We start from the raw sequence: 26,040 nt of genomic DNA, 5'->3' as shown, positions 1-26,040 counted from the left end.
GTTTTTCATAAGTGTATCATAACGTGAATAATCTGAAGGTCAGCTTCCGTCGTATGTCAAATTAGGCAGTGTATCTGTGTATGGTCTTCTGTTTGTCTTGCGCGAGGTCAAAAAATCTTCCGGATGAGCGATTTTATTATTTTTTTTTTTCGTGAAAAAAGGGCGGCAAGTTATGAATTGCCTAGGGGCGGCAAATATTTAAATCCGCCACTGGACGTAAGGCATATGGTAAAGCCTGTGGTCGTATTGATATCAGGAGCTTTTATTTGTAATCGAAAGTGCCAAAATTAGTTGAATTGGCCAAAGGCCTAACCGGCATTTTATCTTCTGGTTAAGCGTTGTAGTCCCCTAAGAGATTTTGGCAGATTCTAATAAAATGGCGCTTTTCTTTTAAGTCCAATTGAAATGCAGGAAGCAGCTAAATTCTTACGTCACCTTTCGACTAATTAAACCAAATGGGGAAGGATGCGATATCACTTTTGGAAATAGTAACGGTGGCGCAGAGTGCGTTGTTTTGTTTCCTTTGCAGAGTTTTGAGCCTTTTGATGTATGTTGGCCAAAATATGTACGAAAATTCTATTGAATATAATTGGATGAACAATTGCCTTATATGTACATTAGGATGGTCCCTAAATATAGAAAGCAAATTCTTACTATAGTCGAAGATATTACATATAAATTGTGGCCCCGATTGGAGTCGGTTAATGCCTGTGGCAAAGGGATCAAAGGTCAGATACCTCTATGGAGACTCAAACAATTAAAAATATTTTTTCATCTAACACCCAAAATCGATACCACTAAAGTCGAAGATATCACATACAAATTTTGGTCCAGATGGAGTCGGTTAAGACGTCTTCATAGGTTAATCCAAACTTTGACCCCCCGTGCTGAACATTTAGTTTAAAATGGGTTTCCGAAAATTTCGCCAGCGTTTTTAATGAGAATAACGAAAGGCTTATTGGACTATAGTCCCTTGATTTAGTAGTAGAGGCTTCATATTACGCTGTACTTTATAGTGTAAATTCCACGTGATTTATTTACATATATCGTTGTAAGTTCCGCACATCAGGTAATTGGACTGGAAGAAGACGCGGCGTGGCCATAAGACAAAATTTGTTAAGCCTTTTAAACCGTTAGTCAGACTTTTTACGGTAAAAATATTTTGAATCGGACACTTATGCATAAACCGTTATAAAATATAACTAAAACTCAGAAGAACATTTTTTACTTTGGGTGTAATGCTCCATTAATTTTTCTCACCTATATTTTTTAGTTCTTAGTACTAAATCACTGTTTTAAGGTTAATCCCAGATTATTTATTGATTCGACGCCCAATTTCAGTCTTTGATAGCTCTCATTGAATGCTGATTTTTGATAAAAAAAAAACTGCCTTCGTGTAAGAACATGCAAACGAAAATCAAACGCATAAATAGATCCTTCTGTTCATAAAAAAATCTGAAAATTTTGATATTTCATAACACGACATTCATCCAGCAAACGAGGGATTGTTACCTTTATTGCATTCAAGTTATATTTTTATAATGAAATATAATCATTTCAAATTTTCTGACCATCATAAAAAAAGCCATAACACAATAATAACAATAATAAAATAAAACAAACACATAGACATAATGAAAAAAGACAAGCACATTGAAAAACACAAGCAGCGGAAACAAACAACAAAACAAGAAAATAAACAAAATGCAACCCAAACAAAAATACTAAAAATTTACCGTTTGTTTTGCAAATGAACCCCAAAAATGGAGATTTCCTGCCTGAAAACAAAAAAAGGATAAGATATATAGATAAATTAAAAAGTTTCAGAAACAACAGAAATATGTTTGTAGATTGATTAAAATTATAAAAATATATTATACAATAGAATGTAAAGAAAATTTATAGATTAGAAAATAGCGACAAAACATATGTACATAAATATGGATGTACACTGGTGGCAGAAATAATAGACTCGCCTTATTTTTTCAAGCTTTGGTTATATTCCTTTGGTTTATTTAATGTTTAATATTATTTTTATAAGGGTCTAGCAACGAACATCATATAAATCCGCATTTCAAACTGGGCAGTTTTATGCAAGTTTCTAGTGGCTATAAATACCGCTGATTTTTGGCATTTTTTTTCTTTGTCGTAGCTAGGCGTTGTTTGCTTCCATACAAAAAAAATGTCAAACATACTTTGTATGGGAAAAAAATTGCGCGACACCGTCCGCAAAAGAAATCAATAAAATTCATGCATAAAATTCTTGCACCTTAAAATTGAATGCGCTATAAAACTGCATACCAAAAATGTTGGTAAAAGTTCTGAATAAAAAGTTTGAAATTTTGGCGAAAATTTGTTGAGTTTCTGCCACCAGTGTAAAGGCTATAAGAGAAGAATAATAATTTTGCAAGTATTTATAGATACATATAGATACATGTACATTGTTCATACATACATAGCAACAATGAATTGAGTTGCTGCATTGACAAGACAATGTTAATAAAACTAAGCAGATACGGCTAACACAAAAGCTACACAGTTATAGGAATGCACATACATACATACTACATATATAATACATATACATACAAAGAAAAATGATTTTTTTTGCATCACTTTCGGCGCTGAAAAATACACAAAACTACAGATAACAAAATACATATGTACATATAAGGAAAAAGAGAAGAAACCCCGCAGATTTTTTCGTTGTTTTCCTGGTTAGCTGGTCTGACTCCAACTATACTCGTATTTAGTAATTTAACACGCCATTTTGGTAATACAAGCTCAGCGAAAAAAAAAAAATACTAATATATACATACGAATTTTAAATATTTACGTAGATCCATACATACGTATATACGCTATACTTATTTAAATAATGATAACTTTTACTTTTATTTTCACTTTCACTGCGCACCTTTACCATTTTGGTGAGGAAAAGAAACGCATCAGCGAGATGCTAAATGCCGTTGCGAGAAATGAAATACATACATATACGAGAAGTATGTACATAGGTAAGGGCTCTCTCTGGCAAAGCAACAAAAACAACAAACAATAATGAATGACCAAGCCAAAAGGTAAACCGAATTCGTGTAATTTATGGACCCAAATTCGATGTGCATATTTTTAGCACAACAACGACAACAAATGAAATTTGACCACAATCTACAAAAAAAAAAAACTGAAAAAAAATGACTCTTCATTTATGTCAGATATGTACATATTTGCTTTTTACGGTATCCATTTGTACTTGTAGTCATTTTTTTATTTGCCGTTCCAGATAGATATTCGTCACTTCAGGAGGAGACGAAAGAAGTAGCGAAAGTGGTAACCATGCGCAAAAATGGTGGCGATGATGCTTTAATCTTCTTTAACTCTACAGAATTGGCCGCTTTCATGTGCATACAGGCATCACTTCACAGCGGATTCACAAAATCTGTGCCGAAATTTAAATGTGTGCTCATGCGCAGACGAATGCGTCGATAAGTGATACGGTTTATATGCATGTGTGACTTATGCAAATAAATTTGTATGTCAAATGTAGGTCAGTTGCTGATTATTTGTAAATTGGGAACAATTTGTAGTTTTACATAAACAGCTCACTGCTTGTAAATAGGTGTAGGCCTGGAAAGGATATTCCATGGGCGGCGGACTCATCTTAGCTCCCGTTTGCCGATTTATTATTGTTGGAAGCAGTTAAAAACGATGTAGGTATAAGTCTTTGTATTCGTCTTAGTCTTAATCTTATCGTTAACCTTAGTCTTAGTCTTTGTATTAGTCTTAGTCTTACCCTTGGTCAAAATCCTAATCCTAGTGTTAGTCTTAGTCTTGGCTTTAGCCTTGCCCTTAGTTCGATAGTTCACGCTCAATATTAAACCGTTTACTGGACCTTGGTTCAAGATACCGGACCCCAGTAACACGTTCCCTGAAGGGATGTGATTGGAGAAAGGGCTGTTCTCAAGATTTTTCGGGTGTAATTGAGTTAATTAAGTCCTAGTCTCCCTAAGTCTTCGTTGTCACTTGCCGTGATAGCAAAGGGTGGATCCAAGTACTTCACTTATTCCAGTAAGGGTTAAGCTGCGGTGACAAAAAGCTAGGAAAACATTATATGAGAAACGACCCAGTTCTTTCCAGTGTAGTTTATGTAATCGTTATCGATATTTTACCGTTTTTAATTGTCCCGACGTTACACCTATCCGATACAGCTGCAGTACGGAGTGATCCCTTTTCGCGCTGCTTGCACTTTGATTGTCGAATCTTTCTTACCCAATTCCCAGCCTTTCTTTTGTAAATTAGAGACTTGCGTAAGCTTTTAATAACGAATCGTGGCACTTATTGACACACACCTATAGCAATATTTTTGAGCATATGATTATCATCCCATTTCGACCCATTTATTTAAACGAAATTTATGGCGCGATTTTCTCACGTTGTCGAGTGTTACAACTATGTATTATTTACCGACAATTCATTTTAAATAAAAGGTTTCGTAAGCAAAAAGAAATTAAGTATTGAAATATTGCTGGTGTCATTTTTAGAAACTTTCGCGCATTTAATCAAACAGAAAAACATGCAAATTTTCGTATCCGCCCATTTCCCATCTCTTCAATAGGAAGTACATACATATCCATTAGGCCGCCAACAAAAGATTCAGATTCAACCACACAACAACCGTACATATTTACATATTTGGCGTGTGTTCAAAATCACAATGGCCCGAAATTTCTGTATCAAACCAAGTAACAGTCACAACGCTGCGTTTGCGGTAATTTAAACCAAATTTTGCATGCAATTAAAAATAATTTGCATAATTTTGTGTGAATTTGGTGGCAGCCAAACCATTGCTGCCCTAAACAGCGCCAGCAGAAAGCAACCAAAAAGCCCAAAAATCAAATTTCGTTGGCGTTTTCACTTTCATTAGAAGCGTTCGAGTGGCACAACCGGTCAGTTGGCGGAAAAAAATGAAAAAAATAAAATAAAACAAAATGAATAAATAAAATATAAAAAGAGTCGCAGCACTGCGCGCATGCGTGTGCAGTTAACAAAGCGGCGACTACTCAATTCCGCTGGGACTACGACAACCCAGAGTCTGATGAGTTGTTGTTAATGATGTTCGGATGAAGGCGCTGCAGTCGCCACGGCGGTTAAAAAATAATCGAATTGAAAATGGGGCAGCGTTGAAAGAGGGACGGACATACAGAAAGTAGAAAAAAGTCAACAAGTAATCATTCCACTAAATAAATCAAAATTGTAATTTATTTAAATCTTTTAGATTGGCATTTTGGAATTACCATAAAACATTTTGGTGTACGACTCGCTACTTATGTATTTTTGTATGTGTGCAAGTGTGTAAGTATATGCATATTCATGAGTTATTCCACACTTTTTTTTTTTGTGCATACATATGTATGTATTTGTGTATTGGCATACTTATACAAATATATATCATAAGTAGATATGGATACATACACACACACATATATTAGTCTCCATAAATGTTTACAGCGCTAATATAAAAATATATTTGTTAGTAAATGTGTGTATGTGTATGTTTGCACGTCTGTGTGTGTGTATTAAGTAGGTATTATGTATGCATGCATGTATTTAGTAACTGTATTATTATGTTTTATGTTTCATATTATTTTACTTTTGATAACTTTTATGCAGCTAGTCTGCTTGCCTACACAAAAGCAACTGTTTAGCACTGATATATGGGATTTTACTGGACCGTAGCAATAATGCGGAATTAAACTTTCACTTTTTTCATGTTTTTCACATTTATTTTTTTTTCTTTACTTCTACTTATGGTCTTTTTTGGGTCTGTTAATGAATGTGTGGTTGTGTAAAAAAAAAATATATATATATTTTATTTCTCACTTACGTAATATGGAAAAGAAAGGAAAAGTGTTTAAAAATCTGCTTAACGGCTTCTGTTGGTTTGACGAAATTGATGGCAAACAAAAAAAAAGGTTACTTGGATAGAGTCTAGTAAACAGAGATGTAAACCGGTTAGGAAATGCCTTGCACTGATTCTTAAGTAACTATCAGTGATGCTGCAGTAGCTGAAGTCCCAAGGAGATCTTGAATGCCACTTGGTTTAGCCAGCAAGAGATGAATTAAGGGGTCGCTAGTAGCAGATACAGCGGTAAACTAGAGCTCTCGTTATTCGAGTAGCATGAATCGGTTAATCGATTGGCAAAAGTAGTTTTAAAAAATAGGCGACTTCACTTAGAGCCGTTTTCTCAAGTAGGGTTTGAAATTTATCTGCCCTTCAAGCACAGTTTTTCAGAACAAAAAAAAATATGAAAATTAAAAATTGTAGCTTAACAAAAAATGTTCTCCATATAACTAAGGCGCGGCCTAATGTGCAGGCATGGGCAGAGAACGAGCCCACAATGGGCAAGGTTTTCTCAATATTCACCGCAATTTGGATGTTAATGTTGACTGAGTATTAAAAGAATTTGTATCTATACTTCGGTGAATTGCATGTGACTTTTCATATTTTTTTTAAGTAAGCGACGCAAGTGTTTTATTCACGACTACCTGTGTCGCAGTCCAACGCGGTTCCTTTTAGCATTATACATACATATATTAAAAGGCTCCCAGATCTCATACGTAGTATATATGTATGTATGTATGTATATGTACCTATATGGAGCATACGCATTGACGTGCGTGGATGTGTGTACATACATACATACGTATGATACGTACCATATGTATGCAACTTGGCATAATTGCAACAAAAAGTGTTACACTTTCATGCCACACTTTTCCTTAACCATGCCAGTTCGTTTAGTTCATACCATTCCAATACCAATTTCATGTCATAACAAAATTTTGATGAATGGAATGGCATGAAAAACGACTCACATGCATACATTTGCACTCCCATACATACATACATACATATGTACCCAGTGGGAAAATGTAATGTAAGTTAATTGAAAAAATAACCAGTAAAGCAACGCTTTTCACATTCGAAAATGCATCTTTTCCCCAGGGCGATATCCTAAGAAAAATGGGGCATTCAATTTTGCATTACCTAGTATCGAGAAATGAATGTGTTTTAATATGAAATTTTTGTAACTTTTAGAATACATTAGAATGCTGATTACATAGTTAGCAGAGAAATATAATCGAGAAGTCATAAGAAATGCATTATATTATTTATCACGCTACTACAATTCCGACTGGGTACACGCACACAACGCATGCGCGGCCTAGCCAAGAGTGTTGGCATTTATTACACCATTTCACCGGTTGTTTGACTGGTTGTTCTTTTTTGCTATTGTTGTGATTACTATTTTTTTACTCGCATGCTGTTGCTACTTTGGTGGTTGCATGTTCATCAGCTGCTTTCGCGTACAACATTGCATAACCAGTCAGTAGCTCTTTTTTTACGCGAAAAACAATCGTACACATATACATACAAAGTCACAGATAAATAAATTCACGATTGCAACATTGCACACTCGTCGGCAAGTACTAGTAATTAAATATGGAAAGAAATTAAACAGCGCCACATTTGAGTGTTTGCTGTTGTCTAGATAGCTAAATATTACTTAAGCGATGCGACACGTGCAAACCTTTTTACGTGAATATACATATATAATTTTACAGTATGTACGAGTATTCGCAAAAGTTTGATTTATACTTCAGTACATGTCTGTAGCATTTCCTAACGTATCAAACACACGCTACTCCAGCACTCGTCGACTTAGGATATTCATGGCCATTCGAATCGAATTTGGATTTTGCAATCACTGCATAAATTGTACGAAGGAGAAAATAGCTGGCACTTTATTCGTATCAATTTGGAACGAGTAATCATATGATCACGATTGCCGCGATTCGGGCCCGGGTGTTTTATAAATTTTTTGTAGGTCAATAAAACCGAGTCCGGAGTCGATTTCGCTTTAAAGGCGTCAAGTTGTTTTTACATAATAAACATAAATAAATAAATAAGGGTAAACTTTACTCAAACGACCCCAGAGAAAAGTCGAGTAAGAGTAGCTAAGAGCCGAGCTTAAGGGGTTTATGCTTCGCTCGAATTTTTCGAATATTCGAGTAAAGTGAGGACCGCAACGGAAATCTCCAGTGATTCGAGTACCGAAACTGGTGGAGAACAACCCCTCCACTCGTCTTCTCTTCATTCACATTACACTCACAGACAGATACAAAATACCCGTTAACATCCGTAGAAGAATCACTTTTTGTTTGAAGGCTACTGCAATATTAGGAACACTAATCTCACCATCAATCATTTGGTATATACATATATGATGTTAATTTCGCGTGTACCCAAACAGAACAGAAGACGGCTCCTAGCTGAGGTAATGGAGCTCGTATCCCTCAAGTGACAAGCAAGCCTTGGTAAGAACCCATAAACCTAAGTTCTACAGACGCGGTCTGCCATCTGTAAATAGAATATTTTCGTTATAAGAGTTTCAAGCGGAAAAATCACTGAAACTTACAGCAACTTCAAGTCTTATCTTAGATTTTTCATTCACTGCTGTAAATTTAATAAAACGAAATTTTCCACCACCCTTATAAAGCTTATTATTAAAATTTCGACTATGTCTCGTCGTCTATTAGCGGCTTCGGGAAATTGTCGCTGACCAAAAATTATAATCTGTGATTTGTTACTCATCTCGGGCTTCTCTACGAATGTTGTGGCTACCTGCTATCAAAACGAACAAATATATGTACATATGTGTGTATTTAATTAATTTGCTCAGGTCATTTGTCATAGCTGATTTATTTAAAAATGCAGTAACTGGAATTTTTATTTCGATAACCTTTAGTAATGAACAATTAAAGCAAACACATTACATTTATATCGAAGCAATTAATAAAAAAAACGTGAAGCAAGCCAGAAGTATTTCCCCCGCTCGTCACTTACAAGCAGCACGAAATGCGTTTTTGTGTGGGAAAATTTCCAATAAGCACGCCGGCGATAGCCGATAAAAAACACACACACACACAAATTCATACACACACCTGCAAAATGTATTTTCGCATACAATAACAACAATTCCGCAGTGATTCAGTGATAAAAATACGCTTTTAAACCACATACAACAACAATATGTTATTGTTGTTGTTGTTAACTTCATTTAAGACGTAAAGGGGGGGCTATCAAAACTCTCACTTTCATTTCAATATGATTTCAGGTTTCTGCATTTATTGCTGTTAGCAATGTTATTGTTGTCGTTGTCGTTGTAGCTGTGTTTGTAGCTGCCACAGCCGTGACGGTTATCGTTTTTTCTTTTTGCTTCTTTTTTCGTTTGCAATGTTGTTGCTTTGTTTGTTTGTATTTTTTACAACGTCGTTTTATGTTTTCCGGGCTGTATGCTGCACGTTTGTATGCACTTCTACATACATACATATGTACGTGTATGTATGTGCTGCAACATTAGCTTGGCTTTCTGACTAGATACGTCCATAGGTACTGGTTAGACTAGTTAACTCGTCGTTGGTTGTTTGGTTGGCTGGCCGGTGGCTGATTGCTCCTTACATACATACATATGTACATTGCATTTGTTAGCTTGTCTTCAGTGTTGTTGTTGCTGTGATATCAGAGATGCTCAAACTGACATAATATTTGTAATTTTCATTTCAGGCTTTATGTTTCTGACTTAATTTTCTTCTCAAGACATATTTACTGTAAGTGCATACTTACTATGTATGTTTGATTTTGGCATTGCGGTGCTGGCAGGTAGGAGTGAGGGTCGAAAATTCCATCAGCCAAACAGTTTAGTTACAGGGCATAGTTACCAAAGAGGCAAAGAGGTGATTGTGCGCATCAATTATCCCCACTTTAAATGATTGGCGACATGAGAGACGCGTTTGAAGCAGAATAATTCAGATGTATGTCTGACATCCCTCCACTCGGACAAGACGAGGTGATCTGATGAATGTCCGAAGATTAGTATATCAGAAGGGAGATCCTGCTGTTCGCACCAACTATCACGAAATTACTATAACTTATAAGATCCTATAGAGGAACTGAGCTAAAGACCGAAAAATCCATCATTGACCACATTTCTACAGTCTGTCAAAGCCTGGAGCAGAACATCGATAAACAATTCGACACAAATCACATTTTTATCGATTGCAGAGCCGCTTTTGATAGCAAGAACGACAGCTAGACCTCAACTCCACCTCATCAAAATAAAAGATCCTTCGGACCAGATCCTTCGGACAGTCGCAAATTCGCAAAAGAGAGCAATTGGCGAAATTGTTTAACCTTTTTACCAAACCGAAAAGATGTGTGATTTGAGGTTTGGATCTCGCTAGAAGGAGCGGGGGAACTGAGCTGAAACTACTTGTGACAAAATTATCTTCCTACTCGTTAAATTTTGACCGAGTGTACGCGTAACCCATATCATATTAACACGCTTTTATGAAATTTGGACGATTTTCTTTCCTCTGTATGCCGAACTGTTACTTCAGTTAAGTTTTCATTTCGCATCACACACCAAAATTAGCGTGTAAGCAACCAAACGTAAAATGAGGCAAAGAATTTGGAAAAAAGTAAACCAAGAAAAATTATTATGGATAATTATAAAATCATAAGGAAGTGAAACGGTGTAAGTAAATAACCCACTTTTCGCACCTATAAATCCACATTTACATACCTACATACTTCATATGGCTACATACATATTTACACTGGTGTGCTAGTAGATGAGTGAGTTAGCGTGGCCAAATAAAGGCGCCAAAAAAGCAAAAACAAATCAAAGCGAACGAAATGGAATGGTAAACATTTGGCGGCGGGCAGCGCTCACCGCACCGCACCGCGCACGTCAGACACTCGATGCCACACGGCATGAAAACTTCATGATTTGTTGGCTGGACGACTTGATGGCTTGATGATTTGATGACTTTACAGTGGCTGTGTCTGTAGTTGGTGGCAGCCGCCTTATTGGCCACTTAAGCGTCGCATTGTGTCGTGTCGTCGTGTCGTCGTTGCACAGTAGCCCAGTTTCGAGCTAACAGAAGCGATGCGATGCCAATGTGGTTGTTTTTGGCTGAAATGAGCTTTCATGCAGAGAGGGTATTTTTGTTTTTACATACCTACGTACTAAGTAGTATGCATAGAAGTCCCAATACTCGCCTAGGTACATACAAATCTAAACGCATTTGACGGCGGCATGCTTGCGGGACGTGTAAAACGCCTACAACGTTCGTACGATTTAACTAAACAAAACCACAAGGAAGCGTTTAAAGCTTGCTTCATACACATAAACAATAAGACAATTTGCAGCACCACTTCAGAAATGTTGCACGCGGTAGAAACATATGTACATGGAGGTGTCGGAATTGGTTTATTTTTGTATACAGTGAGCGTCAAATATGACTGGCAACTAATGGTTATAAATAATTTAAAAACTTAACTAGATTTATTCAGAAATTCTTTTAAATAGCCTAGCGATTCTAGGTGCTCTCTACCTTCCGATAGAATCCATGTTCGATGCTTGGCTCTCACAACAAAATAAATCGTTTTGATATCAGCGCACAGTGGTGCAAAATTGGCGTTTTGTATTCACAATTTTCTGGAGCCTTCATTTTTCACTCAATTTGATTCATTTAATTAAAGCAAATAAAATTTGCAAGAGACTAGTTAAGCCCGATTTTTGAATTTTTGTTTGTTTGTATTAAATTTTTTAGTGCAAAGTGCTGAAACAGTAGCAATTTTGGAGAAAATCGATTGCTCTGTTCCAGTTAATAGATATTAGAAAAAAACGAATTGCAAAAGATTTTGGGGTTCTCCCAAAATGAAAAATAAAAATTGGATATGTTATAAAAAAAATGTTCACCAAAATTATTTATTTTTTTTTGTTTTTATAAAAAAATTGAGTATGCAGTTTTATAGATCATTAAACTTTAGTGTAATAAAATGCAAGTTGTAAGTGGCTAAGAAGTCGCGTTAAATTTTAATAATATAACAAATGCTTTTATTTACCATTTACATAGCATGCAGATGCTCGAAATATTAGCGAAAAAAGATAATTAAAAATCACCGTGACCTCTTAGCCAATTGCAAATTGCCCTTTATTATTTAAATTTAATTGCATAACCCACATTTTTCTAGAAACTCAAAAAAATATATATGTATATATTTTAATTTTCGTGAAAATTCTTTCATTTTTTAATGCTTTTTCGTCTTGGTGGAACCTTGGAATTGTTTTCAACTAGTTTTTATTATGTAACATTTATTAACTGGTAAAGGAGAATCGATTTTCTTCAAAATCGCTACTTTTTCTACATTTTACACTAAAAGAATTTAATACAAACAAACAAAAATTCCAAAACAGTCAAACAGTCTTTTGCAAATTTCATTAGCTTTTATTTGATAAAAAATGATAATTGTATTGAGTGAAAAATTAACGCTTCAGTGAATTGTGAACACTAAATATCAGTTTTTAACCACTGTCCAGCGATAGGGAAGCTTTTAGTGTAACTTAGGTAGGTAGACCCGAACTTTTCCAGAGAAAAGGCTAAATGGGACTAAAAAAAAGCTAAATCTAAATTTGAGTTACAGTTAACAAAAAGCTAAATCAACTAATCAAATATTTTTGGTCGTTAATATAACTTCATAACAGTGCCAATTTTTAAGATGAAATTATACATTTTTGTAAGGAAGAACTTATTTTGTACGTAAGTAGATATTTTTCGTAGCCTCACAACACCTAGGCAGCTTAAGGTAAAGTTTTTATATGACTCCAATTCATTGTTCTGTAAAGAGAAAGTACTGTCATTCGTTACGCGGTGAAATATGCTCGAGGGCAACTTTCCTGTGCAACGTATCCTACAATACAGTGAGCTGGACGCCTAAATTAAAGGTTGAAAGCACTATCGACCCTCAATTCCCTCAAACTTCGACCTATTCGTGTAGAAATTCACCGGTGTCGTCTTGCAACGACTGCTTCCCATTCGCTCATTCCTAGAGGCGGTGCGAACGAGCTCAAAAACCCCGTCTAACCACGCAGATTTAGAAACCTTTCTTTGTGTTTTCTGTCGAGGGAAAATACAAACATGTGCACTTAGAAGGGCAGCTAAATTCCTTACTTTTGTAAACTTTTCAGCTAAGCATGTATGTATGTATGTATGTTAATAAGTGATCACGATGATAATGATCTGGCAGAACTAATGACAAAATCTGTTATACAAGAGCAACAACAGAGGATGCATAATGGCAGCGGGCATTAGCAATATTGCTGTTAGCTAAATTGCCAAAAAATGCGACATGTGAGCATATACATATGTACACACCAAGCCGATTACATCAAAATACATACATACATATACAGACAGCGTCAAAAGTATGAGTGCATACTCTGACGTTATGACGATTTTTTTAAATACATATATTCCATACCAAATTTTTCTTATTTTTTTTTTACAAAAATATAGTTAATTTAACAGCGAAAACCAGTAGAATCGATTTTTCGAATAGAATAGAAATACCAGAATACCAAACAAAAAAAACTCTCAACAATCAACAGTAATTTTTAGAGACTTGAGACTTGCACTTTAGTATACTAAAATTTAATGGGCATACTCAAAATTTTACTAAGAAGAATTGAAAAGTAGAAAATTTTGATGAACATTTTTTGATATTTCTGGAATTTTACCGAGTTCTATATGAAATTGAAAAAATTTATTCTGCCCGTTTTTGCTGTTGAATGAACTATATTTTTATAAAGAAATAAGAAAAATTTGGTATGGAATATATAAATAAATAAAATCATCAAAACGTCAGAGTATTCATATTTTTGACGCTGAGTGTATTCATAGATGTCTAGCAGTGCACATGGCAGCAACAACAGCAAATTAAGCATTCGTTGTGCTTGCGCGCTTTTTAGTGTGCGCCGCGCCGCGCATGCGCCATCGCCAGCAACTCACCGCTTGCATGCTAAAACTTCTGGCCAACATACACACACTGTGCATGTTAAAAAACACTTTCACTGATTTCGTACATAAATAGTATATTGTGTTGTTGCCTTTGTTGACTGCTTGTTTGTTGTGGATAATTTAAGTTTTTTAATTTAATTTTTGTACTGCTTGCTGCCACTGAGATTGTTACCACGTACATGCCTATCTTCATATGCATATACATACATATCCATAGATATGTTTGTATGAATGTATGTATGCATGTGCAAGTAAATCACATGCAGTGCTAGTTGTTGTCGTTGCGCTTCTTTTTTCTGTTTTGCAATTTGCACGTCGCTTCGTAGGTACGTACGTGTTTGTTGACGTTGCCATTACCACCGCTGGCATTTGTACTGTTGTTGTTGTTGCTGTAACCATACTAGTTGCGGTCGGTGGGGCTGTTACTGGTGCGCCACATTTCTAAAAGATTATGCAACACTTTTTTACTGCTTTAACTGCCTAGCTATTTCTATTTGTTGTTGTTGTCGTTGTTGCTTTTGTGCCAGCGACGGCAAGTGAACACCTCGCATGGCTCATTAAGCGAACTTAGTAGGAACATATCTACATACGTATGTGAGTATATTTTTATGTCCCCCCCCCCCAAATTATTTATGCCAATTTTTTTTATTATTTTTTTTTTTTGTTCGCATGCGTGTATGTACTCTATGTTAGCTTGTGTGCTGATTATGCTCCTCATATTGGCGTATTGTGCTAGGCATACACCTACGCTGCTTCTATGCGGCTATAAACAATTCTCAAATTACTACATATTATCGCTGCTGCCTTTGACTCACGTACGAGCGCTGTCTGTGGTCAACTTTGATTATTGGCGCGCATTTATTTCTAATCAAGCTAAGTTTTGAATTCACTGGGCTAAGCGCATCAGCTGTGCACCACGCTTGAAGCGCTGCTGCCAATGCGACCAGCCAAAGCAAAGCGGCTAACAACGCCAGCCGGCCATCAATCGCGCAACAAAGCAAGTAGTAAATACGTACGTGCAGTGGCGTGGTGGCGCGTATCAATTTAGCTCACCGTTAAATGCGAATGTGACACTTTACAAGCGTGTTGGCGTTTTTGGAGCTGCTATTGTTGTTTTTGTTGTAATAGTGACTGCTCATCCACATTTGTTTTATGCAATTTTTACGCTGTTTTCTTTTTTCGATTTGACTTGGTTTCGATTTACAGTACAACAACAGAAATAATTCCTTCCACCATCGAAGCGCCAAAGCGAACGAACGTGTTTTTTGTATACATATTTATTTCAAATCATTTACCATTAATTTATTACCTATATTTCTAAATATAAAGCAATATTATGTACATTCATACAAATATACATACATACATACATATGTACATACCATGGGCATATTTTCGTTTTCTTTTTTTTTACCGTGGCTCGGTGGTTAATGTTTTGACATATTGCATTACGAATAATTTGTGCCAAAAATCTTGAGTAAAATATGTAAGTTGTTATTTTTGGATTTTGAATTCAAAAACAGAAGAATGTCCCAACGACATTTTGTACAAGCTGCAGGGACTAAGGAGAGTCCGGAACCCGGGGGCAGTCATATCGTCCGATATCTCTCCATCCACCCTTAGTGAAAGCAGCTGAGTCCTTGTACTCCCGCCGTTCATACGCCATCAGCAACCCCCAGCAGGGCATCAGCATATATTCGGTAAAGAGCAAAGTACCATCACGTCACTTAGTCAGCCGCACAGTACCACTCATAGGGCGAAACCCCCCCCCCCCCCCCCCTTCAATGGAGCCCACTTCATTGGTTTCACACGTCTATACCTGTTCGGTTTTGGCTTAGGGAAATAACATTGTTGTTGCTCCTTGTTTCAAACCTCTCAGAGTTTTCCAGGTTCTTGATTTCAAGGAATTTAAAACTTGCCTAGTTAACGGTGGTCCTTTTTGCCACCTGAATGAACAGACCAAACTGATCTTGGGCATACGGGCCAATAACACTACAACAGGTCTATGGCTGGCTAGTTTTTAACTATGTTTGCTGTGTCAATGTGGTTTTCGAGAACTAGCAGGTCGAAACATATTAAGCTTCAGACTTGAAGGTAACGCCGCACTGAGCCTCGGTTAAAAATGCGTGCTCCCAGTTACAAAGTTTTAATTAGGATGATACCGCAGTTACCGCAAGACCGTCCCGAGCACATTATATGCTATATAATGGTTCTCAAGGACCGGATTTATCCAAACCCACTGAACCAAACGGACTAGGGACATTCCTTAGAAGTAATTAATTAAGAGTAAAGCAATACCTTCACAAGCGAATAGGTCTATTTTTCTCTCTACCCTCTCTGTATGATCCAATCCTGTCTAAACTCCCCTTTCCTGGACCTAGCATTGAAAGAGATTAGCGATCATACTTAGTGCGCTTAGCAAACTGCTTGAAAATTAGCAGTGGAAGACGAGAACTCATCAATTTAGATATTTCAGATAAATGATGGACCTAAAACTTTATCCAGAGCCAAAGTCAAACGACTACAATGGACGGTGTCCACGCTTGTCACCCGAGCCCTTAATTCGATTATTATCAAATCTCTTGAATTAAATTTAAATATTCCACCGGTATATATGTATATGCGGCGAATCCAGCCGTTGAGAAACCTCAGATTCACAGTCGATGGCGCGTTTGACTCCAGAGTAGCTGACCACTGTAGCGTTTTTCGGACAAAATGAACTATAATAAAAAATTAGCAAAATGCAAAGGAAGAATCTCCAAGGTAGCCATTAAGCACAGAGGGTTATCCGTGCTCTTTATCCGTTGTATGGATCCTAGGGCATAAGGACGTTCCTGGTCACTGTACAGGTTTCTAAAACAAAACACATGTTCTACATGAAATAACTTTTTAAATGTACAACGCTTCAATTTTTACTATACTTCTGAACTAAAAAAAAAATAAAAAAAATCCCATAAAATAATTAAGCGAAAAAGTACTCAAAAGATAAAAATAAATAAGAAACATCTACGTTTAAATTTATGCTTATAAAATGCATTTAAACCTCGCATAAAAAGCTTAGACAGATCAAGACGAACGCCAAGACTGGTTGAGGACGCGACTGGTTGATGTTTATTGACTGTTCATTGAAATCAGTAGCGAATTAAATAAACTGGATTAGAGTATTTTAAATTGTAGTGCTTTTAAACTACTTCAGAAAAAATTAGAAGCAGTAATTATGCGTATTGGAAAGAAGAAATAAAATTAAAAAAATAATGTCTTTTCTCGCTTCCAAAGAAATGTTTTTATTTTCGTGCAAAAAATGAGCCATTAAATACAATTGAATCGGGATCATTAATTCTTATTATTTGTTTAGCATTGCCCTTTTATTTCAATTGACACTTTTTATTGATTGATTTCTTCTAAAATAAAATAGAAGACAAAACAGTTAAAAACACGCCATTTCCAATCGAAAAAAAGGAATTTACTTTCTAGCAAATGATATTCGTTTTTTTTTTTTAATTTTTTGCGTATTTGTATTTCAAAACTGAGTGAGTGAGTATTCGCTTCGTTTCATTGGCACGCCTTTTTTTTTTTTTTTGTACCTGCGCTGCTGCGCTGGTTTGCGGTTTTGCTTGGTATGTGAAGGGTAGTCAGGCAGTCGCTTGATAAATATTTCACAAAGCGGTTTGTTAAAAATAAAACACAACTCAAAATGAAATCGAAACTGAAACGAAAAATTCGTCAAAAAACTGCCGAAAAAGTGAAAGTTTTTATACGCTCCGAAATTTTCGGATGTTGCTAAGTAAACGCCGTCGCAGCGCCAACAACAGCAACAACTTTGACTACGTCGGCGTCGGCGCAACGGCACAACGACAGCGTTGAATGCAGCGGCGCACTGTTATGCTAAATATGCTTTTAGTGGATCTGTGTGTGTGCGTGTAAGTTAGCGTCTGCGGCGCATGCCCCGTAACGCGTCACTGCTTAATGAAAGTAAAAACGTAGTTACTAATGTTGGCGTTTCGCTTAATTTCCTTTGTTGCTGTTGCGCTTTTTTTCTTTAAACAAAGTTTGACTTTATTGTTTACATGTATTTCGTTTGTGTTTGCCTGGTTTTGTGTTTGTTTTTGCTTTATTAATTGCTTGAATTGCTCGTGCAGTCTTTAGCTGGGGCCACTGGGCCTGGGCTTGGGCCTGGGAATTGTCATCGTCATAATGCGTGCAAAGGGCTGCGCGACACGGAAAGCTAAAATTGTGAGTATGCGAAGGCAACTGGTTGATGGTTAGAGCAAAAGATGTTAACTGTGATAAGTGTGTGTGTGTGTGTGTGTGTGTGCGCGTGTCGGTGGTGCGGCACAGGGATATTCAGATAGTGTAGGCTCGAATGAGTTGTTAAAAAAGTACAAAGTCATTAAGAGTAAAATTTCGCTAAATTATTTTTCATGCCTTCTTTGTGCCCTCGAAATTATTTTACGTATGTACAGACATATGTATGTACATATGTATATTAAGTAGAGTTAAGGTTTTGAAATATAAAAGAAATCTACATACACTTGTAGCGCTTGAGTAGATGTAAAAGAAAATTGGTTACACAAAATGAAACAACCTCTTTAAAATCTTCATCAAAATTTACTCACAAAGCACAAATGAAGGGACAAACGTTGCACAAATTAGAGCTTGTAACAGCAGTGGAGATTTTACAGGCTATCAAAATGCTTAAAGGAATGAAATCAGCCTGCCAAATACTGCACTCAGCAAAGCTGATTTTAATTTATTTGATAGCTCAGAAAGTAGGGCGGCATAGCCAATGTCTAGGGCAAGCCAAATAAATTATTCTGGGAGCAGTGCTCTATTCTGCTGTGTGGCAGTGAAACCAGTAGAGGATGTGAGTCCGGACCCCCAGCCGACCCCCCAGCTACCAACTGAGATATTCAAGTATGGTGCAGAGACGCTGGCACTGCTTGTAAGGTCGACGACGCTGTGTTAAAGACGGAAGCCCTCCATTAACCAAAGGTGTGACTTTAGAACTGGCACACACACATTAACACACACCATCTCTCTTTCTATATTAGGACATCTGCTTTAGGCAGAAATGAAAGGGGATACATTTGAGCAAATATCACGAGTTACTTTTTGAATGTCACTTCCTTCTCCCACCAGACACAAAAAAAACGTTAAAGCATTCTTCTTGCATATATTTTAATCAATGGAGTTCCAGAAACAATTATGTGCTATAAAAATTAAATTAGGTATTTCAATAATTTTAGCCTTAAAACGTTTGTTTAATACCGAAATTACTAATTTTTTCATTTTCACTCGAAAAAATCATAATTGGTTTTTTTTTTTAAACTTTGGGTACTTCTCAAATAGAAAAATTTTATTGAGTAAAAGATGACTATGATTTGAGAGACTAAAATTCCATTTTTAGTTTTCAATTTTTATTGGCACACTCGAAATTCATTATAAAATGAAGAAAGTAATATATATGTACGTACAGTATGTGGAAAAAATAAGTTTCCAATATAACATAGTTTTATTCCAGAATAGTGCGGTAATACTAAAAATTGTGAATACTCCCTAACCACACTCATTCTGGAAAGCACTGGCATAGACGATTATGAGAGAAAAGTTTTACAGCAGTTGCTCTTTCATAGAAGTAGCGGTACTTTAAGATTTGAGTACTTCTGTTAATAAATGCGGAAAAAGTAAGTTTCCAGCGCAAACACGTGTTCAAAAATTCTACATAAAAAGAGGTTATCAATAGAATTTGGTTTATTTACGTAACACACTTTGTGCAGCATCAGCCTACATAAATTGGAGGTAATATTTGTTGCATTTATAGTTTTATTTACTTTTTAATATGTTTTCTGATATTGTGGCTAGGTTTTAAATAAAAATGGGGAAATTCAAGCAACTCACAACAGAGGAACGCAAAGCAATAATAAGTCTTCGTAAAGACGGTCATAATTTGCGTTATATTGGAGAAAAGTTTGGAAAATCTCACACAGCAATACGTAAAGTCATTGTCGCCTTTGAGAATGAAAAAAGAGTTTCTGCAAAAAAGAGGCAGGGACGGCCTAAAATTACAACTGAAAGAGTTGATAAGAGAATTCTTGAAATATCAGAAGCCAGCCCATTAAAATCTGTAAACAAAATTCGCTCAGACTTGCTGCAAGAAGGCAAAGACGCCCCATCAGTATACACTATCCGTAATAGGCTTAGAGCAAGTGGTAAGCATGGGCGGGTAGCACGAAAAATCCCTTATGTTAGCCATGCTAATATGAAAAAGAGGATGCATTTTTACGTGGAGCATGTCCTGAAGCCCAAAGAGTTTTGGTATAATGTCTTATGGACCGATGAGTCGATGATACGACTCAGGTATTCACATGGCATGGTTCACGTATGGCGTAAAGCAGGCGACGCTTTGTCCTATAAGTGTACTGTTCCTACCGTTAAGGCAGTAGACAAAGGTTTAATGGTGTGGGGATGTCTCTGTGCTCAAGGTACAGGCGATATAATCGTTTTGGAAGGAAAAGTTAATGCAGATGTCTACATAAAGATCCTAGAGGAGACGGCTATCCCCGAAGGGAAACGACTAATTGGTGACCATTTTGTATTCCAGCAAGACAATGCACCTATTCACACCGCAAAAAAGGTTGTGGAATATCTCTCCAAGGAAAACATTACTATTTTAAAATGGCCACCGCAAAGTCCTGACCTCTCTCCAATAGAGAACGCTTGGGCAATACTTAAAATTCGTATTGCTGAAGCAGCGCCTCAAAACTTACGACAGTTGAGAGAATGCATAATTTCAAATTGGAAAAATATTAATCCAGAGGGATGTCGTAAGCTTGTAGACACCATGCCAGATCGACTTGCAAAAATGTCACTGCGAAATGGGGGCCACTGTGGATATTAACTAAGTTGGAAATTTAATTTTTCAAGATTTTTCATAAAAATATTTTAAGTTTCCAGACCCGGCAAAAAAGCTTAAAATTTGTTTTTTATTTTTTAGTATTCGTTTTGACAATTTATAATAAACCTTTGAAATAAACGGTATACTTCTTTTTAAAACCAACATATATTAATGCTATTTGTGTTTGAGTTCATATACCCACATTGGAAACTTATTTTTTCCACATACTGTATGTGCATAAGAAATTTTGTGTAAAAATCTCCCACGCCAATATTTCATTAATTTTAAATAATATGACCTTTAAGTTAAGGCGTGCGAGTCGAAGTGTTAGATGACTGAGTATGGTGATACGGGGCCTATACGTTACATACGCAACTACGGGTATATGGGCACGAGGAGTTATATTTACTTATTTTAGTAGGTATACCCGCATTTCTTTCGAATTTTCATTTAAATACAATTTCGCGTTGGAATCTTGTTTTTTTATACAAAACTGAAGATAATGCATTTTCTAAAATAAGACTGCCTCCATTTTCGACCAAAAGCACTTTTTTTCGAAAAATGTAAGAACACGTGAGATTTTCTAATATATTTGCTATCCCTGCGAAACTAATATGGCTGCGTAAACCTGTAGCGACAACAAGAGCTCCATTAAAATTGGATAAGACCTCTTAGAACTGTTCGCACCAAACGTGGTTTCAGGCAAGACTTCTTTAATCCGATAATGGATAAGATAACAAGAGCTGTATGTAGAACTAAATAATAGATCGGGAACAATGACAACATCCGATGAAGTATCGCTTAGAACATTCGCACTACATATTTGAGCTTTACACAGCAAATAAATCAATAATTTACAAAAATAAAAATTCACTGGCAGAGGCGATTTCGATCGTGGTCAGAATGCCAAGCAAAAGCGATACGAGATGGCTAGGAACTGAAATGAAGGACTGCTTGGTAAAAATACTATTTAGGTATATTGAATGAAGTTGTATATAGTAATATCTGCGTAGTTAAATATGAAAATATTTTTAACCATTGTCGAAGAAGGAAAGCATGGAAGTGGGTGCATGAAACTCATGTGGCCAAATGATCTTCACAAAATTCTCAGTAAAGGTCACTAACAGTTTTTACAGAGCAGAATCTAGAGCCATGTACCATATATTCTCCTTCAACTAATGTGAATCGCCCTCTGCCACCTACGCACAGTTACTTACATTTCGGCAGTCAAGTGTTATTTTGAAAGGCTCATTTGAGGATATACATATCTAATACTATTCCAAGGCTCATACAATTATTTGTATACACTCAGTAGTTCTTAAAAGAATCATCCAATTTCGGTGATTTAATAAAGCCAAATAGTGAGATACGTGCATACATACATACAGTACTGGGTCATGAAAAATATCACTTAAAAATAGGTTATGCTGCCATTAAAATTAAGGTACATACATACATACATACATTAGTATGGTGCCTATGCATGCGCTAACTTGCAAACAAACAGATGTACATAGTTATAATTTATAAGACTCTTTTGAATATCAGTACAAGTGTTTTTATTTGCATACATGCATAGCCAGTGTTACTGCTTTGAAAACGTTTGCAGCTGCTAACAACATACATACATACATACATACATGCTGATCTTTTGAGTGCAAATTTTAAAGTAAGAAAGCGCAAAAAACCGCAAAAATGCAAACAAAAAAATTTAGAACAATGTCAATCCCACACCAAATAGGTTAAATCAATCGAAAAATATCGCATGTGGCACGTGGTTCATTGCTGCTAGCTATTTTATAGCTATTTGCACTTGTCGCCCTTAATCCAGTTTGATGCCACACCGCCTTTGTCATTTCCTGTGGAAGCTTATTCTTGTTTTGTGCCTTCGCCTCGTGGTGCTTTGTGCCACCAAATCAATATGCCTAAGCTATCTTTGACATTCAATGAAGGTCAGTGTCATTTCCTAGGCAAATACATACATACCTATGTATGTATGTAGAAGTTTTAGTTTCCTCATTCGCGGTTTACACCGAAACTGTTGGGTTGAATGAACAAAAAAAAAACAAAAACAAGAAAAAAATTAAGAAATTAGCTGCAGCGAAATGAAAACCCTTTTCAGATGAGCTGTTTAGTTTAAATGTATTCTAAAAAAGGCACAGGGTGACCCAAAGCTCTGCACTTTATTTTCGAGGGTAAGAAGAGAGTGACATATACGCAAGAAAAGGCGAGTGTAATCAAAAGTAGATTTTTTTAAATCGAAATTGATATTGTGGATGCCCACACCGAAGGCGAATCTCAAAAGAGGAAGAGGTCAAATAGATTTCGTAAATTCCACTGATAACGAGTTGACCAGAGGAGGGATTTTATCCTGTGTGCGTTCATATAAAATCTTTAGAAAATCAAAAACATCTTCGACCGGGAGTATAGTTGTTTGGGCCATGACTGGTCAATGTAAGGACCAACTCTGTCATAACGAAACCTGTCTGTTAATACTGGCCTTATTTCACCACATATCAACAAAAATTTGTGATTTCTGGTATCCTGCTGTCGGAAAGAAGTTACTTCCTTGCGATTAGCAAAACGTATTCTATTCACTACCAACGAACTTATTTATTAGCAGTAGAAAACGAGCACAGTGCAAGTAAACTTCGTTTGCGAGGTTGGAATAGAATTTAGATAGCTGTAGGTAGATATAAAAGAAATGTGGGCTATCATAATCTTCTAAGTGAATGTATTTTGTGGCTGTTTCAGCTCACAGCATCTACAAAGATCGTCGGTACCACTGCTGGCGTAATACTTGAAGGTTGAGTTTCCCGAGACTGCGTACCTACTGGGTTAAAATCAATACTGGTTATAGGATAGCAAACAGCTATTTTTTTTTAAATAAGTCTCGCCTCTCAAACGGGTACTTGGTAACCAGATATCTGAACATCCAGTTGAAGAGGATTCTGGACCGACTTCTCTTGCCACGGATTTGGTTCTAGAACTCACCTTTCGTCAGTAAAAACTATCGTGGGGAAATAGATGAATATTTTACTCACTGAATTCAAATTCAGAAAGTATTTGCTGTCATTCAGTATGCATTCAATATCCGACGCACAATGTATACATTTAACTTTTATGTGACAAAATCAAATATCTGGATAAAGAAATAGCGAAATTCATGAAACGGGTTTTTAAACTTGTGAGATGGGTATTCAGAAAAAAAAATTGTATCGTTGGGTACAAAAATTGTCTTCACCTTAAAACTTACTTAAAAAAGGGAGGTTTTTTCAAATATTTTAATTTTTTTAAATATATTTTTCGGTTTCTGTGACCACACAAATGGATTTCTTAACGCAAGAAAATCAAAAATATAGTTTAAAACTTGAATAAAAGGACAAGAAAGGAGAAAATTAAAGCCCTCTATTTTTGAAGGTCACTTTAAAGATCAAAATAATTTTTCTCTCTAACGAAACTACTTTACCTGAATTCTTTATCAATCTGATATCTCATCACTTTCAAAGAATAGAAGGGATTTCAGGAACTTCCGTATACATACATATATGTACATATATACATATAAACAGATATATTTAGATATAGTCAAGGGTTAGTACAATCACTAAGCAATTCCGCAAGTAAATAGTCTAACGACGCGGAGCGAATGAATGAAAAATGAATACCTGGACCCAAAAAAAATCGTGAATAATAAACTTCTCTCCCTTGGCTAAAAAGTCCCCGAACTACCTTCAATACTCAGTTTGCCACTACAAAAATTTTTACATTGAGTTATTTTACGTAATTTACTTTAAAATTTTCGCATTGACTAAAGCCCATTTTTACAGTGGGTGGCTAGCTCTCCGTTGGCAGTAAACATTGAATTTTTGTACCCAACATCGATATTCCGCTGCAAAATTTAAGTTAATTCTCGTCTGTGGAAATAACCCTAAGACTAAATAGTGAGATTATTTCAATGGATTAATTTTCACTACTAAGCAGCCTTAACTTTACCGGATATGACAATGATAATCGAACAAATATATCGTCGTTTAAAGTACAAAACCACGTAACTGACATTTGCTGCCAATAACTGGATTTGCTCACACAAAAGCTCTTGGCCCAATCCTTATCCATTCGTTGTGAAATATACTAGCCAGAAATGCGATTGCTTTACGAACATAAAAAAGAGAAACATTCTGAAATATGAATGTTTTTACTCTCCAAAAATTATTTATGCAATCTCACATACGCGGTTTTGTACTTTAAACGACGACATGTAAGTATGTATTGCTGTTACAGCAAAGTATATTTTTAGTTAAGTAATTGTTTTTGTATTGCATTGTTTTTGTAAGTGCAAAATTAGCTGGTTGCCACGTGCGATTCTTTTCAATATTTATATCCAGTAATGAACGCGATCAGCCAAGCGTGAAAAGGCAATAAAATTAACAGAATTATTCAAAGGGAAGTAAAATGAACGACAGCCACAATTCAAAAAGCAAGTGCTAACTGCTAACGGATGAGAGGCAGCTGAGAAAGGGTAAGACAAAATTAGACATGGCTTGATTTTTCACTTTTGAGTTAAAAAAAAAAAAACAAAAAAGATAAAGTCGACAAAGACGATTTGTAAGGAAGCAAACTTCACATTTCGTGCATAAGAATGGGCACTGTTCGAGGAGTGGTAACCAGTCCAACCGAAAAGGACTTTCTTAATGAATTATTTTTTTTACCCTTCATTGTTCGCTCTTTTGTATTGTATAGACATTTTTCTCTTTTAGTTACTACTAATTACCATTCAGATACGAGGCGTGTTGCTTCCACAGCTGCTGCACCTGAAATTGCGTCCAACGATTGTTATCCTCCACGATGTTGTTGCTAATGTTGCTATTGTTGTTGTTGTTGCCAACACCGTTAGCCACATTGGCATTGCCATTGTTGTGCGCAATACCCGCGCCGCTGTTATTATTGTTGTTGTTGTTGTCGTTTGCACTTCCGCCATTGGCATTGCTCTGACCGCCACCGCCGCCGCCACCACCAATAATCCCCACCAAGCCATTCAGGCTCAAATTGTTATTGGGTGTTGCTGGATTGTTATTGTTGTTGTTGTTGTTGTTGTTACCACCAGCATTGAGCGCAATCAAATTGGCCGCATTGCCAACATTCGCCAACACATTGCCGCTGCCGTTGCCGAGACCATTGCTGATGTTGTTCATGGTGTTGATGTTGTTCGCCGCCACAGC

General features: G+C 36.3%; 1 protein-coding gene across 2 annotated transcripts in view; it reads right to left on the bottom strand.

Annotated features, from left to right (window-relative positions):
* The window catches only part of LOC118748104 (uncharacterized protein DDB_G0283357-like), an 82,357-nt gene that overhangs the window by 37,457 nt on the left and 18,860 nt on the right, over positions 1-26,040 (bottom strand). The window contains exon 2 of one of the 2 annotated variants that reach the window (XM_036482410.1): positions 1,737-1,778. In XM_036482410.1, the coding sequence (XP_036338303.1) occupies positions 1,737-1,778 (42 nt within the window). Of the gene's footprint in view, positions 1-1,736; positions 1,779-25,592; positions 26,008-26,040 lie in introns of both variants that reach the window. The other variant, XM_036482409.1, reaches the window with a different exon arrangement.

This window comes from Rhagoletis pomonella, unplaced genomic scaffold (assembly GCF_013731165.1).
Source record: "Rhagoletis pomonella isolate Grant_MI unplaced genomic scaffold, Rhpom_1.0 Rhpom_scaffold_00012, whole genome shotgun sequence".
NCBI classification, from domain to species: domain Eukaryota; kingdom Metazoa; phylum Arthropoda; class Insecta; order Diptera; family Tephritidae; genus Rhagoletis; species Rhagoletis pomonella.
The sequence above is the reverse complement of the archived record's forward strand: the minus strand, read 5'-3'. Positions and strand labels throughout refer to the sequence as shown.